The sequence below is a fragment of the Malaclemys terrapin genome, chromosome 14 (genome assembly GCF_027887155.1).
Source record: "Malaclemys terrapin pileata isolate rMalTer1 chromosome 14, rMalTer1.hap1, whole genome shotgun sequence".
Classification (NCBI taxonomy): Eukaryota; Metazoa; Chordata; order Testudines; family Emydidae; genus Malaclemys; species Malaclemys terrapin.
In genome coordinates this window covers 3,620,172-3,636,733 of record NC_071518.1, presented here as the reverse complement: position 1 = coordinate 3,636,733, position 16,562 = coordinate 3,620,172, and the positions used below count along the sequence as shown (strand labels likewise).

The following is a 16,562-nucleotide window of genomic DNA, read 5'->3' as shown; positions in this document are numbered from 1 at the left end:
CAGTGGGTGGGGATCCATGTGCAGCTGGTTGGGGGCTCAGTAGGGCGGCTTGTCGGGGTGGTCCAGGTGCAGGGGTCTAGGTATGAGGGGGTCTGGATACATGAGGGTTGGGGGGAGTAGCTCCCTGTACAGGGATCCTTTCCCCTGCAGCTGAGGGGCAATGGGTGTAGGAAGCTGAGGGAGGGGGGAGTTTGCAGATCTTCCTGCACCTGGGGGAGAAATCTTGGGGTGGGTCTGACACAGCTCTGGATGCCGTGCAGGGGAAGAGGAAGTCTCATCCTCCCTAGCCAGGACTAGCAGCTGAGCCCAGCGCCGAGTAGGAGCCACCAACAGGGTCTTCTCCAGTGCTGCCCCACAGTGATTTACCTCTCTGCCGGCTGCCCTGGGCACCCAAAACATACTGCTGGGGAGGGTCGTATGGCTGCTCTTGTGGCTTCCCTGTCAGAAAGTTATTTTTCTGCGGGAAGCAAAGAAATCAGCGGGAGTCATAAATTCTGTGCATGTGCAGTGGCGCAGAATCCCCCCAGGCGTAACAGTTTGCAATAAACAATACTGTGTGGCGTCTGGATCACGAGAAGATACGTAGCTAAAAATCGCAAGAATAGAATTTTTGTTTCTTTGGTTTCTAGATCTCTTGGACACCCTGGAGGAGGGAGAAAGCAGGTGTTTGTATTAGGGCTGGTTGAAAACTTCCAAGTGAAACTGTTTTTAAACAGAAAACTGGGTGTTTGACAAAATGCAATGTTTTATGAGCAGTGTCTACCTTCTCCAGACAGTGTCAACTCGTGAGAACCAAACACTTGAAAACTGAAACATTTTGATTCACAGAAATGCTACCATGGTGCATTATGGGAATTACAGTTCAGCTGCCTCATGCTCCTGTTCTCCTCTATGGCCAGGTTTCCCAGCTGGACTACATCTCCCATGATGCCCCACAACTGGGGACTCACCTGATGCGCTGTGGCAGTTCATCAAAAGAGTAGACTAGTTTTTGGCAGAAAATCTTTGATTTTTTTCGTTTAAAGAAAAGAGAAAACCAAACTTTTCCATAGGGACAGGACTTTCTGACCAGCTCCTGTTTGTAAATCATGTCTCTAGGCACAGCTCATCATTTATATGAACATAGTGTTCATTCGTCTTTGTCTGTTCTCCAAGTCTCTCTTCCATTATCATTATTTCTCACTTCTCTTCCCAGGAAGCAAAAGTGCTGGTGGCTCAAGCATATAGGCACACAGAGAAACTCTTACTGGACAACCGGGACAAACTGCAAATGGTACGGACTTCATTAGGGCTTCTGGCATCATTGCAGCCACCAGGTCCTTGGTTGCTAGTGTCCTGGGGAGTGGCGGTGGTACTTTCAGGAAGCAGTGTTTCTGTGCTTATCTTCCAGCTTTGAGAAGCAGTGTGGGTTCTGGTGCATTTCCAGATTGCAAGAAGATTAGGGAAGCAAAAGAAAGAGAGACTTTGAGCTGCGTATCCGGTCAGCCATTGGATTAGGATTTGGCATGCATGTGTGTTTGCGGTGGGAACTTTCTATAGTGGTGAATGATCTGAGTCTCTAGACATTAACTGGTGGTGTTCAGGGACTCATTGCTTGGTAAGAGAGGTACTCTTTGGGGAGGGCTTGATGGGGGTGGGTGAAGGTTAGACTCTAGCACAGAACTGCAGTTCCTTTGTTTACATCCATGGTGACTTTCTGATCCTGGGATGCCAAATATGGGACTGAAGTGTAATTTATACCACTGCAAGGAGACTAGATATTGGCCTTGCCCGGAGGAGTCTGCCATGTCAGAAACCGCAGTCTGCCGGAGTCAAAAAGCAAGTGCTGCCTTTACCACTGCAGCTGGGGACCAGTCCACAGGAAATCTATGTGGGGATTGAAGTGGACAGTATCTGAGGGCAGGAATAATGGGACGTAGAGTCTTTTACCTCCAGGTCACCAGTGTGAATGAGTTGATAGTCTCAGTTCACATTGTTAAGCTACCGCTGCAAGTGTTACAGGGCTGGCTGCACCTCTGCCTCCTCAGGTGTCAGGTTGTGGGCCTTTACCTAGCCTGGGATGGAATTTCACAATTCTCCCACTCTTGGAGCAGGACGTGGGCTATAGTACCGTCTGCATCAACTGTGCTCACCCAGTGGCCCAGCTGAGGATGGGCACCTTTGATTCTTCCTTTAGGGAGTCTGTGCCCAGTGATATATAATGACCAGCCAGCCTGCTTCAACCACAGTATTGTTCGCTTTAACAGTGGGAACAAACCATTTAGAGAAAAAGGACTTGACTACAACTGTCTACACACACATCTGTCTTACCTAACTGCTGACATATTCATTGGTATTGTGGGCAGTCCTGTCACTTTCACACACCTCGGCAAGTTTGAATGGACCTGGAGAATGAACTTTCCTCCCGTGCCTAGAGAGTTTCTGTCCGATGGGCAGTGAGGAAAACTTGTGTTGTCTTTGTCCAGACTGTACCTATCCTATGGAGGCCTTTATTTTCATTGACTGCTAACCTGGCACCTTTCACAAGTATTCACACAGGTGCAAAGTCACTTAAGTGGATGGAATAGAGAGGCAGACCTTTCTACCTCTGCTCCTTGGACCTCATTCAGCTAAAGTGATTCTCCTGGTCACTCCTCCAGGCTAGCAGCTAGAGATCACCTGCTTAACTTGTACCCCAGTAGCTGTAGATTGCCGAGCTTAGGGGAACAGAGCATAAGTCATACTCTGCTGTGAGAGTGCCCCTGTCCCCAAAGCTCTCCTGGCTGTTTCTCAGTCTTTGTAGCAGGTGCCAGCAGCTCAAAAAGTTGCATATTGGCCCCCAAAAACTACAGATAGACCAGATCTACACTAGGGCTTCTGCTGGCATAGCTATGTTGGTCAGGGTGTGAAGCCAGCAGAAGCCCCTAGTGTAGATGCAGCTATAGCAGCAAAGCTGCACTTTTACTGATACGGCTTGTACAGGGTTGTCTTAGTAACCAGTATAGAATGAGCTTTGCTGATGTAGCTGTGACCACACTAGGAGCACTGTGCTGGTCTAACATACGGGTATTTCTATACCAGTAAAGTATTTCTAGTGCAGACATACAGTATTAGCTGTCAGACCAGTGGATTTGGTAACCCAGGTGTGTTTGTTTCCCTCAGACACCAGCACATCTTGCTTTGGCTGCATCTTTGTCCAAATATACACCTTGATATTGTTTGCTGCTTACAGTCATGGACAAACCCCTTCTCTTCTGTTTTAGCTGACCTGGGGAGGATGACGGCATGTCCTGGAAACGCTTTACCCCAAGCACTAGCGGCCATGTCAGCATGCTCTCCTTCATGCTTTGCCAGAGCTGCCACTGACTTGTCTGAACTCACAGTGCATGTACACTCACCTTCTGCCCTGTCTGCTCTTTCTAGCTGGCTAATACCCTCCTGGAGAAGGAAGTGATAAACTGTGAGGACATGGAAGCCCTGATTGGACCGCCTCCTCATGGGCCAAAGAAAATGATCGTTCCTCAGCGCTGGCTTGAAGCAGAGAGAGAGAAACAAGACACAGGCGATGAAGAGCCACCCCAGCAACCCCAGACCCGGGAAGAGGAGGAGGAACCCAGTTTGAGACTAGTATGAAACCCATTCCTGATCCGGACTGGGAGAGGAGGGCTTTAGAGGCTTCCTTCCAGCACCATACCGGAGTCCTTCCCCTTTCAGCTGCAGGGTCAAAGGCACTGAGAGACCAGAACAGGGGATCTGTGTGTTGCCAATATCCTGCCCCTGACTTCTGGGTGTATCAGCCACTGTACGAGGAAGGCTGCCTTCAGGGAGGGATTCTGCAGCTGGTTATCTCCGGGGTTGGGGATTCCTGATACAAGCACAGATGTAGTTGGTCATGTGAGGCAGAAGGGGTAATACATGGGTTCAGAATGAATTTAAATGCTAAAATCTCTTTTGGGCTCAGCACAGTGTAAACGCTCAACATCTGTTCTGTGACATGGGTGTGCGCTGCCACTCCTTCCCATGCCACAGCCTCGGAAGTGTGTCTCTGTCAGGCACAACCACTCAGAAGGGCTCAAGGCAGTTTAAGACCCAGTAGTTACTACTTGACTTGACTGTACCCTTTTATCTCTGCTCAGAGTTTAAAAATATACTGACTGAGAGAACAAGGTTCACTGGAGTAAAATGGTCTTTGCGCATTGTTATATAGAACATATTAATAAATGCAGGAGGCTGGGGCATTCTAACATGAGACCTGTTATGACAAGTACACAGTTCTGCAGATTTAGGGGCTTCCTCTGCTGATTGATCTCTCTGATAGTTCTGTGCCTGTCTCTCTCTCTGGGGATTTTTTGGTTTTGGTTGGTTTGGGGTTATCAGTTCATGGATTATCAACATTGTTTGAGTTATCAGTTTGTGTGCAGGTACTGGCCAACCCCACATGTCTAGGATCTACTTTTACATCAGAAGCCCATTTTCCAGATCAGGACTGAACATAAGTGCATTGAGAGGCTGAGTCTAGATGTGCTGTTTCTTTTCTCAATAGGAACTTGAGAAGCACCTTTCAGTAAGGACTCTTGGGATGGAAACCCGGGTGTTCATTTGCATTGATTTCTACAGGGGGCTGTAGACTGAACTTCTTTACTTGTGTTCAGACCTTTAAGTCCTCTGCAGAAGAATCTTGTTGGGGCATGATCATTCTCACTCCACAATGAGAGCATCTGAAATATCTGTGCGTTGATGTCTGGGATATTTTGCTGGCTGGCTGTATAATGTGCCCTTTTCTCTTATTGAGGATTATTTCCATGGCTTATTCCATGAGGATTATTGTCTGTGTCCCTGAAAGGCCCCAGTCCAGGTGCCCCCCACCCCAGTTTCTTCTGTAGGGGACTAAGAGGTCTGAACACAAGTGAAGGGCTTCAGTCTACAGCCCCCTGTAGAAATCAGTGCAAATGAACACGCCTCACATTATTGCCATCAGACTTCCATTTGTGGAGAACTAGACAAGACTTTTGAGGCAGCTGATGTTGTGTTGTTCAGATGGAAGGGATGCAGTTATCCAAGGCATTCTTACCCACGATCACTTATCTGATGCAGAGCCTGCTTCTGTCTCAGGACTCCCAACCTCTGCTGGGTTTAGGAGGAAGACTGGGTCCTGAAAATTGACCTGCCTGGTCTCTATAGGCTACTGTAGGGCAGTGCCACCTGCCTGACCCACTGGTTGTACTAGTTATAATGCCAGCTCGGTGTTGGCACAGCATTCTGTAGTAGTTTTTACTTGTTAATCTTATGGGGGAGGGATGTTTTTCTTCTAGTCTGGGACTTGATATTTCCATTGCTTTTTCCCTTGTTTTCTTTTTAACATGATGGGCTTCCCCTTTATTATTTGAACTCTAGAATTTCACCTGCTATAGAAACTGTATTCACTTCTCAACCTTTTAAAAATGGTCTCAAATATGTTCTGGGCCTGTTTGCATGCATACGTGGAATCTGGTAGCACTGCTGCTAATTGTAGTGTGAATACAAATGTAATGCAGTTGGTTTGGGACTTTTCTTAATAAACAGCAGGCTCCTGTGTTTACAGTCTCCTTACCAGTCTGATCATTTTGAAAGACCTGCCCATGCAACCTGGAGCATCTAATGGTGCTTTGTCATTCCGTATTCTGGCACAGGATTGACTTTTAACTGATCAGACAAATGAAAGTATCCACATGCAGCAAAATGCTTTGTGGTGCAGATGTTGCAGCATGGCTGGGTTGCTGGCTGTGAATAGCGAAACCCGCGTTAAAGATTTGTCGTGGTCTCTTTATCATCTGACCACAAAATGCATCAGTCATCAAATGAACTGTAAAGCAGAAGTGATGGGAGACGCCGTGAAGTCACTGCTTGTGTCAGCTCAACAAGTGCACCTGCTTCCCCCAGACCTCTTCCCCTCATTGTGTCTTACACGGAGAGAGAGCCTTACAAATGGAGTATCTTCGGTTTTCTCTGCTTTCATGTGCGTTGAAGCCAGCCCCATTTGCCGGTCACCGGGATCCTCTGCAATGAGGGCAGGAACCTGGCCGAGAGCTGCTGTTTCTTGCTCCTACTCCTTGGGGAAGCATCAGGCCTCATCCCAAAGCCCGCACTTGAGTCTGTGCAGGAGTTGACTGATGGTAAGAAATGCCAGTTAAGGTGGACAGCAGGTAGCACATCAGCAGTCTTGTAGGACAGCTCTGTTTATGCAAAGTATAACACCCTGTGGGAGTTTGGCTCAAGGCAGGTGTAGTCTGGCTGTGTTCTAAATGCTGTGACAGTGGCCATAGCCACCTTGAAAAGAATGTGTGTCATGTGAATGTCCGAAAAATTGTCTTCCAAGCACTTGCAGTCCCCTAGTGGTGGTGTTACAAGACTTATGAGGGCCCCTCTCCGTCCTCGCTTGACTTGAATGAGGAACTCCAGTGTGAGAAGAAGCAGCCATTCAAACATGAGGCAACGCTGGGTATAGGAAGTAGTTTGAGAAGGGGCTGGGATGAGCTGTGTAAGCCAAAGCAGGTCTAATGGGCAGGATCTAGACATGAACCCGTACCAAACTAGTGCCACAAGCAAGAGCAGGCAACTGCCGTTCTGGAGGAGAAATGTACACGTCTATAGGAATTATTCATCCACGTCTATCTGCCCAGGCATAGATGAAATGCATACTTGGAGTAGGAACAGCATAGTTACGCTTTGGGCAGCTGTAATTTTATGATGTCACCATTTTACATGCAGGTGTGTGTGGTAATAGAAGTGCAGGTTACCTCTGGTCCAAGGCTACTGAGGTATTGGGCAGTCCTGGGCTCAGACCATTAGATCAGGCCGCTCTCTCTAGGTATGCAGGGCTCTGGGGAGATGCATACACAGGAATGTATTCAGTTCTAGAATCTAAAATAAATAATGTAGGGGAAATGGACGTGGCTAAGCAGGCTAGAATACTTCAGCGTAGCTTTTAATGAATTGGGTTAATGTTGGTGTTGCACTCCAAAGGTGTAGCTCACCATGTAAATGCTAAGCATTATTGCTAGATCATTTAAGATCATGGACTTGATTTACAGCAAACCAAATAAGAACTTGCCACTGCAAATAGCTTCTATATCTGCCACACCAACAGGACAGTTCCTGACTGGGTCAATCAGTTTTGCAACATAATTATTTTTGAATTGTCATGAAAGTTCAGTCTAGGTTGCGATTGTTCCTCTTTGCTGTTTGTGTATCTTATTTAAGAGACATTGTTTTACTGTGGGGGGTATGGAATTTGAGGGATTAGTGTACATGGTCTAGAAATTAGGACCAAGATTTTAAAAAATAAAGTGAATCTTGTACGTGGCTGAAGGCTGACTGGTCTGTAATTCCCTGGTTGTCTTTGTTCCCTTTTTTAAAGCTAGGTTTCAGGGTAGCAGCCGTGTTAGTCTGTATCCTCAAAAAGAACAGGAGTACTTGTGGCACCTTAGAGACTAACAAATTTATTAGAGCATAAGCTTTCGTGGACTACAGCCCACTTCATCGGATGCATATAGAGTGTTTCATATGTTTCACTCTATATGCATCCGAAGAAGTGGGTTGTAGCCCACGAAAGCTTATGCTCTAATAAATTTGTTAGTCTCTAAGGTGCCACAAGTACTCCTGTTCTTCTTTTTGCGGATACAGACTAACACGGCTGTTACTCTGAAACAAGTACTCCTGTTCTTTTTAAAGCTAGGAATTGTGTTTGCACTTCTCCAGTCCTCTGACCCCTCACCCATCTTCCATGAACTGTCATGGATGAGCAACTTGAGCGCTTCCTCGGTGCAGCCAGCTGCCTTTCCCCAGCCCACCTGGTGCAGGTAACGGCACTCGTTGGTTTTTCATACGCTGCCGCTTTAAAACGGGCGCCATCTTTGTAAAGGGCAGAGGGCCTTTGGCGAGATGGGCGCTGAAGCTCGCTGGGCAGGCCTCCCGCCATCCTTCATTCTAATTGGTCAGTAACCAGTTCAGTTTCCGCTAGGCCTAATATCCCAGCGTGCCCTGCGTCACCCCCTCCTTTTCCGGTCGGCCATTTCCCCCCGTGGAGGTAGGTTTGAGCGGAGGCCGGGCCCTGCAGGGTTATCCGCCTCCATCCGCCGCCTGGGCGGCCCGCGGGGCCCGGGCCCTGGGCAGCCGAGCGCAGGGGGGCCGCCTGCGGCCTGTCGCGTCCTGGGGGGAGGCGGCGGCGGGCAGGTGCCGGGCCTGGGGCCGCTCCCCGGCGGCCGGGGCCGGGCATTCGCCTCAGTCGTTCCCAGGGTGGCGCCCCGCGCGGGGCTGCCGAGCACAGCCCTCGGGGGCAGCGGCTCGTGTTTGGGGGGCTGCGGGGGGCTGTTGCAGTCCGGCCTGGCCGGGCCCTCCGCTCTCCCGGCTCCCGGGGGGCTGGGCCCCCGCCGCTCTCTGCTATCGAGGGCTGCTTTCGGTAACCGCGCCCGCCGCGAATTGTAGCTGTCATTACACGTGCCCCTTGTGTCTGCAGGGATATAAGCAATCATGGCGCCCAGTCGAAATGGCATGATCTTGAGACCCCACTTCCACAAAGATTGGCAGAGACGAGTTGCCACCTGGTTTAACCAGCCCGCTCGGAAGATCCGCAGGTGAGAGGCCAAGGACAGCTGGCTGCATGTGTCAGTGAGACCAGTGTCTGGTGAGATTGTCTCTACCTGCCGTGTGACATCGAGATCACGTACTTGGGAATTTTGCTCCCGTGGCATGTGGTGGTGGTTAGAGAGTGATTGATTAAAAGTTACCCTGGTTGTAATCACAGAGGCCAGTAAAACAGTTTAACGCCTTTAATTAGGTCTACAGTCAAATGATGATAATTCTCCGGAATCTCTGCACAACAGTGATGATTTGCTTGAACCCTTTTTTAGCTGATGACTGTAGCTTACTATGAGAGCGTGTAGTCTGGCCTTGTTCACATCAGTTACTAGATGGACACATTCCTTACCTCAGCACGTTTGATGGGCCCTCATGTTTCTCTGGGAGGGACTCTGGGTGTTTAGAAGATTGTCAATGTAGAAGTTAAAAGAACAGGAGTACTTGTGGCACCTTAGAGACTAACAAATTTATTAGAGCATAAGCTTTCGTGGACTACAGCCCACTTCTTCGGATGCATATAGAGTTAGGTATTTTATACAAACATCCTTTTGTTGACTGCTGTGATATTTCTCTTTCACCAGGAGGAAGGCCCGTCAGGCAAAGGCTCGGCGCATTGCTCCACGCCCAGTGTCAGGGCCAATCCGACCCATTGTGAGGTGTCCCACTGTTAGGTACCACACAAAAGTTCGTGCTGGCAGAGGATTCAGCTTGGAAGAGCTGCGAGTGAGTATAACTGGTTGGTTAGCATCTCGTAGTAGAGTGCGCTCACATGCAACAGATAAATTCTATAAATGTGTCCAGTGTTAGGTGGGTGCAGAGTAAAGTATCCAACTGTAATTTGGTGTTTCAACTCAATTTTTTGTTTTCGAGTGGGTGAAATGAACTCCTTGATATATTTCCCTGTCTTGCGCGGCCTGGTTAGTCTGTCGGAAGCTAGTGTAAGATGTAAACAGCTGAGTGGTTGGCAAATGGATATCTGTTTAAACTGGTTGTGCATGTGGCCATTTTGGAATTTTCTAGGGATGTGTCTTCACTAGCAATGTTAAATCGTTGCAGTGGCAGCGCTTTAAAATGGCAGTGTAGTTGTAGCACCCCCACAAAGGGAGTAGCTACCAGCGCTGGAAGCATGGCTACCGGCACCGGTGCACTGCCTACACCAGGGGCGGCAAACTTCTTTTTGGCCTGAGGGCCGCATCGGGTTTCAGAAATTGTATGGAGGGCTGGTTAGGGGAGGCTGTGCCTCCCCAAACAGGCAGGCGTTTCCCTGCCCCCGCCCCCTATCTGACACGCACGTACGTATGTGTCTCACCCCTGACGGCCCCCTCGGATCCCCTGCCCCCAACCCCCCCTTCCTGACTGCCCCCCACGGGACTCCTGCCCCATCCAACCACCCCTTCTCCCTGACTGCCCCCAGACCCCCCACTCCTAACTGCTCCCTGCCGCCCCATCTAACACTCCCTCTCCTTCCTGACAGACAGACACACACCCGGGACCCCTGCCCCACCCAACCACCCCTTCTCCCTGTCCCCTGACCACCCCCGGAACCTCCATCCCTGACTGCCCCCATCCAACCCCTCCTCTCCTCCCTGGACCTCTGCCCCATCCAACCACTCCTTCTCCCTGACTGTCCCCATTTAACCCCCCCCATTCACTGCTCTCTGACTGCCCTGGCCCCGACCTCCCCCTGAACTCCCCTGCCCTCTATCCAACCCCGCTCTCTGCCCCCTTACCGCACCTGGAGCACTGGTGGAACGGCTGCACCATGACAGGCAGCCGCGCCACCCGGCTGGAGCCAGCCACACACTGCACAGCACAGAGCACCTGGTCAGGCCAGGCTCTGTCACTGCGCTGCCCCAGGAGCTCGCTGCCCAGAGCATTGCGCCGGTGGTGCAGTGAGCTGAGGCTGTGGGGAAGAGGGAGGGGCCCAGGGCTAGCCTCCCTGGCCAGGAGCTCAGGGTCCAGGGAGAATGGTCCTGCGGGCCGTAGTTTGCCCACCTCTGGTCTACACTGGCACTTTTCGGCGCCGAAATTTGCAGCGCTCAGTGGAGTGTTTTTTCACCCCCCTTAGTGAGAAATTTGCAGCGCTGTAAAGTGGCAGTGTAGACAAGGCCTAGATAACACAACACTATTATCCAAAGTACAGGATGGTGGTCGCTATAGGTAGGTGTGTAATTGCTGTAGATGCAGAAAATGGACAATATGTGTAGGATAAATATGAAATTAGAGAATTAGTTAGCTTAAGTTTGGTTAAGAAAATATATATATAGTAAAGAAAGGCTCTGATTAGCAATTAGAAGGAAAGCCTTGAAAATAATAAGTTATAAGGCCAGATGGAATGAAGTAGGGAGGATGCAGGGGACTGGACTAGATGACCTCTTGAGGTCCCTTCCAGTTCTGTGATTCTACATTTGGTTCAAAGAATAACAAATGAGGTAAAAGAACTTCTAAAAAGAAGGCCTCTGACCCTTGAGGATGACTGCAGATGGTTTTAAATAAGACCAAGAGAATCTGTCTTAAAATGAGCTAACATGGCCCTTGCCAACCCACACACCAGTGTTAAAGCCTGTGTAAATCCAGGGGCAATGGCAAAGCTGTTGGCAGCAAGGAGAGGAGGAAAGGCCTTGGGAAGAGAGGAGTTTGTAAATCATCAGGTAAGACTGGAAATAAGGGTGAACTGTCTGAAATTGGTGTTTAACTGAAGTCAGTACTTGGCAGTGACATCACTTGTTTGTTGAAGAGTATAAAGAAGCTAATACCTGCCTGGCCACCTTAGATCCGACCAATATGGGTCTAAGCACCCTGGGTTTAACCCGTTTGTAAGTATCTTGATCAAATGTTTTGTTACTGTTTGGATGTAGTAAATTATATATGCATGTTTAGAGAGTTGTATAACTTTGGATTTAATAAAGGAATTTATGGTTACGGTAGTGTTTGGTGCTTTCCCGTATTCATATTAATTTCAGGCATTCCAATAGTATGGGAATGAGATGTGTAGGCAGTAGCATAGGTCAACACAAGATTGTTTTGAAAATTAAAGAGACATGGTCAACTTGCCAGTTTAATAAAATTCCAGGGTTTTAAACCACTCAACTTCAGGAGCGAGGAGGAGGGAGTGTTATGGTAATGCACCTTTCTGTACAGTCATCTTATGGGACAACAAAAGCAAATGTCTACAGAACTGTTAAGCACCAAGAAATAGTTTGCTTCTTTTGGTTCTCTGGTATTTTTTAGGGGCTCATGATGTAAGTGATACCTGATAAAGCATTGATTTAAACCTTAATAGTATAGCCAACTTCATAGTCAGGTTGGTATGTGTGATTTTAAATGGCTTGTTACAGTTGGAATTGCACATTGTAGTATAATGTATAATTATATAAGGACACTTGCCTATTTCAGTGAGTGAAAGTGATATCGCCCATTCTTTTCCATGTGGCCTTAGATTTTGTGCCCTCCTTTTGCTATTTGAAGGAGTGTTGGCCTCAGACTTGAAAGTTATGTAACATGTGTTGTCTTATATTTGAGTCTAATCTTTGACTTTTGGAGATGCCTTATCTGTTGCTGTCCAACTTCTGGGCGTAGCACAATTCATATTTCTTAATCTCTGCTTCTGATGGGCCTTACAGTCAAATGATGACACTTTCTCCGGAATCTCTGTAATCTCTGTGATGACTTTATTGAACCCTTTTCCAGCTGATGACTGTAGTGGCTTCACTCAGTAGCACAATGGCATAACAGTCACTTGAAGGTTGACATTAATTCTCTTGCTTTACAGATGGCTGGCATCAATAAAAGGGTTGCCAGGACTATTGGAATCTCTGTGGATCCCAGACGACGCAACAAGTCTACAGAATCCCTGCAAGCCAACGTGCAGAGACTGAAGGAGTATCGCTCCAAACTTATCCTCTTCCCAAGGAAGCCCTCTGCACCCAAGAAGGGAGACAGCTCTGTAAGTACATTGGGTCCTGGAAGCTTTTAGAGGCCTTCTCCTGCTCAGTGGTGCTAAGGGTTGGTTATGGCTGATCCTCTAATGTTCTACTGTAAAGCGTTGCTTACTTAGACACATCTCCTAACGTAATGCCCCTGCATGGGAGGCCTCTTCCATTGGCAAAGGGTTGATAGAGCAGCTCTAGTCAGCCTTCAGGTACATCTGATGGAGGGATGGGCTTGGGTGTTGGCCAGGGTATGTGCTATAACTTGTACCACCTCTGTTGTGCTGGAAGCCGGGCCTGGAGTGTGGAGTGTGCAGTGGTGATTTAAAGTCACATTGCGGGGAAGCTGTCCTGAATCACAGCCATGATACTTTAGCAACTCTCCCACAACGTCTGATTTTTGCCTAAGCAGTTGAAATTTAGTAAAAGCAGTTAATGTGTTAGGGTGGATAATGAGCCACCGTTTCAGGAGTACTTGTCTCACTATGTAAATAATTACAAAAGAGAGCAATGAGGAAAAAATGCAGGGACAGAGAGGTTTTTTCAGCTGAGTAACCTACAGAGGTGGTGAGTTGGTCAATTTTAGGGGAGTTCCACCTATCAACCTGTAAATCTTAATTCAGAGAAAACACTTGTATCAGCTAAGGTTCTGAAATAAGGTGGATTTCCATATATTTCTTTGCTCCAGCTATGTAGGCTCCGTGCTTCCAATGAGGACGTATATGTAGCGAAATTAAAGATTTGAAGAAGGGGATTTCTAGGCAACATCCATAGACTCTTATGTGCTCTAGGCTTTTTACCTGGATTTAAACATACTTCCTGCTTAAATGTTTCTAACGTGGCATAGTCTGCCAGCAGGAATTGGGTCAAAGTGTGTTAACTCTTTCAAACTGGTCATTGAGCTTTTCTCTGACTGCATTTATACTGGCTGGCTAAACTATATAAAATGTGGCTTTGTTGGAACTTATCAGTTTAACATATTCCCTAAGCCCATTGTAGACAGTCCTGGAAAACGTCCCTTTGAACCTGGTTTGGCACTGCTGGAGATGTGGATGTGAAGAAGCTGAAGTAGAAACTACTTTATATGCAGACTAAAGGTTTCCCCTTTTCTCCAGCAAGGTCTTCTGTAACAACAGTTTCCCTGGGGGCAATTCATGCCGACTTTCCTGGAGTGTCATGTGAATATCACTGATAACCGGTGCAATTAGAAAACCTAAAATAGTGTAGTCCCATGTGTTCATATCCTAGACTGGTTAGCAAGGCAGATCTAGTTGTGAATGTTTAGCACCAGCACAGCTTTAAAATGGTACAATGAACTTGAAATCTAGCCAGTTTCAGAGTGAGATAAAAATTGTTAAACATATTATCTCCTCCCAAGGGCTTTGTTAATTCTTGTGCCTTCTGTTGCCACATTTTTAAATGTTTCTTTTCCCTGTGGTTTTGCATGAGAGCCAGACAAATAGGGGAAGCTGAATGCTGTTTGAATATACAAAATAAACTGCAAAGTAACTTTTCTCTGTCTGGTATGGGAGCCAGAGACGTTACTGGAAACAATAGTAAACTTGACATTTTTTCAGGTTGGTGTAACTTTTATAAAGTCAGTGTTGTGCCCTTGAACCAGAGCTTTACATTCTTGGTTCCTGTTTTTGGTGTGGCCAGGAGAGGCAATTTGGTGGTGGAGTAATGGTGATGCATCAGCACCTTGTCAAGCCCTCAGGATGACTTTGCTTCCTTCCATCTCTCTTAACTGGGCATAGTTAATAGGTCACACTCCCCAGTGCAATCCCAAATTCTGGGTTCAGTTGAATTTCTCTTAAAAACAAACAAGTCTGCTTTAGGCTGGGCCCTTTAAAATGATAGCACACCCCTCTGTTGGAGTGGGAAATAGCGCACTTCTCCACTTGTGTGTTTCCGAGACTCTCCGTGGCGTGTATGTGGGAATGTAGGGCCCTCTCTTCAGTCTGAAATATGGGCCAGAATTCCTGAGGTCCAAACCATGGAACTTTTTCTGTTAAACATGTATTGCTAGATTCTCCAGTCAGATCACCAAGCTGGGGCCTTGCACACAGGCCTAGATTTTAATTAAGATATGAAACTGAAGAGCTTATGTTTTGCTCCAGAAGGTACGTTCCGTAACCCAGGCAGCTCCCACAGGCCTGCCACCAAAGGAGTCAGCTTGTCTGGCTGAACTCAGTAATCACTTGTTTCCTCTGTTTCACAGCCAGAAGAACTCAAGATGGCAACTCAGCTCTCTGGACCTGTTATGCCAATCAGGAACGTAAGTGAACCTGCAAATCATGTGCTTTGTTGGATTGTTCTGAAGTTAGACACTGCTGTGATGTATCTCTAAATACTAAAGAGAACTGACTCGACAGAAATGGGTTTTTCAGTGCTGCATTGTGACACCGCAGTTACGTTTCACTCTCTGTAGACTGCAGCAGTTACCTTGAGACCAAAGAACAAGAGCCTGTTAAAATTGACCTCCTATTTCTCTAGTACAGTGGTTCTTAACCTGGGGTGCACGAACCCCCTGGGGGTGCAAGGTGCCCTTTCTTAGGGTGAGACATGCAAATTTTTTTAAGAAGGTAAATCATCAAAAACACAAATTAAGCACAGTCACGCAAGTACAACTACTTTGTTTCATCAAACCTATGTGTTTGTTGACATTATACATTTTTTTAACAATTACCCTGTAATATACAAACAAAAAATATATCTAGGTTTAAAGAACTGACCTACTTCAACAATTTTTGATAAGGGGTGCAAGAACATATTTTGAGACCCAATGCAGGCTGCAGTAAAGGTTAAGAACCACTGCTCTAGTAAAATACTGTTATTGGGGTTTTTTGTTTGTTTTTTTATCTCAATATTTTACTGTGAGAGTGTAACTTTAGCAGGGTCTCTGGATTTTTTGCCACTGTGTAATGAGATGCACAGAGCTGACTGCTAAAACTTTTAACCAACTGTTGGTTAAATCAGAGCTCCCTTGAGGAAGCCGAAGGGCAAGTTCGTGGGCTTGAAGTAGTGGCAGTGTTTTGTCTGGGGGTAGACTAATGGATGCAGTTTCAGCTGTCAGAATTTGTTCTGAAATTGAGGGTTCTGCCTGAAGCAATTCAGAACTGAGGATGGAAGCGTTACCAGCTGTCTGTGCACAGCCCTGTGCTTTGGTAATTCAGTCTCTAGTGACCCAGGGCTGGGAGCTCAAGCTGTGGGTTCACTGCAGTTTGTTCTAGAACCGTTGCTACTTTTGAAGGGTTATATTTGATGCTTGCTGGTGGCAATCCGCGGATGAGTGTAAACTGATTGCGAGGTAAATATCAATCTACCCTGAGATGGTTATTCTTGGAGTTTCTTCCCTCTCCTCATCAGTGGTGTGAGCTGACAAATACAGAAGCTGAATAGTGTTGCAGGCGTGGCCTCCTGCTTTGATAAAGCATCCCTGCCAGTCACGGTGTCCTGTTGCTAGTAGAAATCTGTACCCAAAAGTAACTCTTCTAAACATTGACTAGGCCAGAGGATTCCAGAGAGGATGGTTACACATTCTATCTGACTCTTGTTTCTGCTAGGTTTACAAAAAGGAAAAGGCCCGTGTTATCTCTGAGGAGGAGAAGAACTTCAAAGCCTTTGCCAGCCTGCGTATGGCCCGGGCAAATGCCCGTCTCTTTGGAATCCGTGCTAAACGTGCCAAGGAAGCTGCAGAGCAGGATGTGGAGAAGAAGAAATGAACCGCTCTCCCTCGAACTGTCAATAAAAGAGTATAGAAATGTAACCTGGTGTGGCGTCTCCTTAGGCCGGATGCAAAGGGATCCAGAGTAAAGGAAGGTGATACTTTTGCCATGAAGCCTATACTCAGCAGTGTTGGTTAGTTTGTTCAGCTACATTCTAGCCATGTGTTGTATAAAAGTAAATTGAACTGTCGTCTCAGCTGGTTTGCTCACTGCTTCTGAGATGAGCAGGTAATAGGCTCCTGGCATTGTGGGGGGCAGGTACTCATTCAGTCTGGGTGGCGTTGCCTTAGGTTTAAACAGTTACGTTTTC

The 16,562-nt window shown here is 47.2% G+C and overlaps 2 protein-coding genes and 2 non-coding genes across 6 annotated transcripts in view; all 4 read left to right on the top strand.

The window, feature by feature from the left end:
• Positions 1–5,555, top strand: part of SPG7 (SPG7 matrix AAA peptidase subunit, paraplegin) — a 231,957-nt gene extending 226,402 nt beyond the window's left edge. For all 3 annotated transcript variants that reach the window (XM_054049323.1, XM_054049324.1, XM_054049322.1), the window contains exons 17-18: positions 1,196–1,273; positions 3,403–5,555. In XM_054049323.1, the coding sequence (XP_053905298.1) occupies positions 1,196–1,273; positions 3,403–3,612 (288 nt within the window). In that variant the 3' untranslated portion in view covers positions 3,613–5,555. The remainder of the gene's footprint in view (positions 1–1,195; positions 1,274–3,402) is intronic.
• A 2,394-nt stretch (positions 5,556–7,949) lies between these two features.
• RPL13 (ribosomal protein L13) lies at positions 7,950–16,293 on the top strand. Its single transcript, XM_054049188.1, has 6 exons — positions 7,950–8,044; positions 8,474–8,591; positions 9,177–9,318; positions 12,368–12,541; positions 14,746–14,802; positions 16,091–16,293. Exons 2-6 carry the CDS (start codon positions 8,488–8,490, stop codon positions 16,247–16,249), a joined length of 636 nt encoding a protein of 211 aa, XP_053905163.1. The 5' UTR covers positions 7,950–8,044; positions 8,474–8,487; the 3' UTR covers positions 16,250–16,293.
• On the top strand, positions 8,809–8,888 carry LOC128849087 (small nucleolar RNA MBII-202). The gene has a single exon (XR_008447165.1). It is a non-coding gene; the product is annotated as a small nucleolar RNA MBII-202 (small nucleolar RNA).
• On the top strand, positions 12,224–12,308 carry LOC128849086 (small nucleolar RNA MBII-202). Its single transcript, XR_008447164.1, has one exon. It is a non-coding gene; the product is annotated as a small nucleolar RNA MBII-202 (small nucleolar RNA).
• Positions 16,294–16,562: the final 269 nt, after the last annotated feature.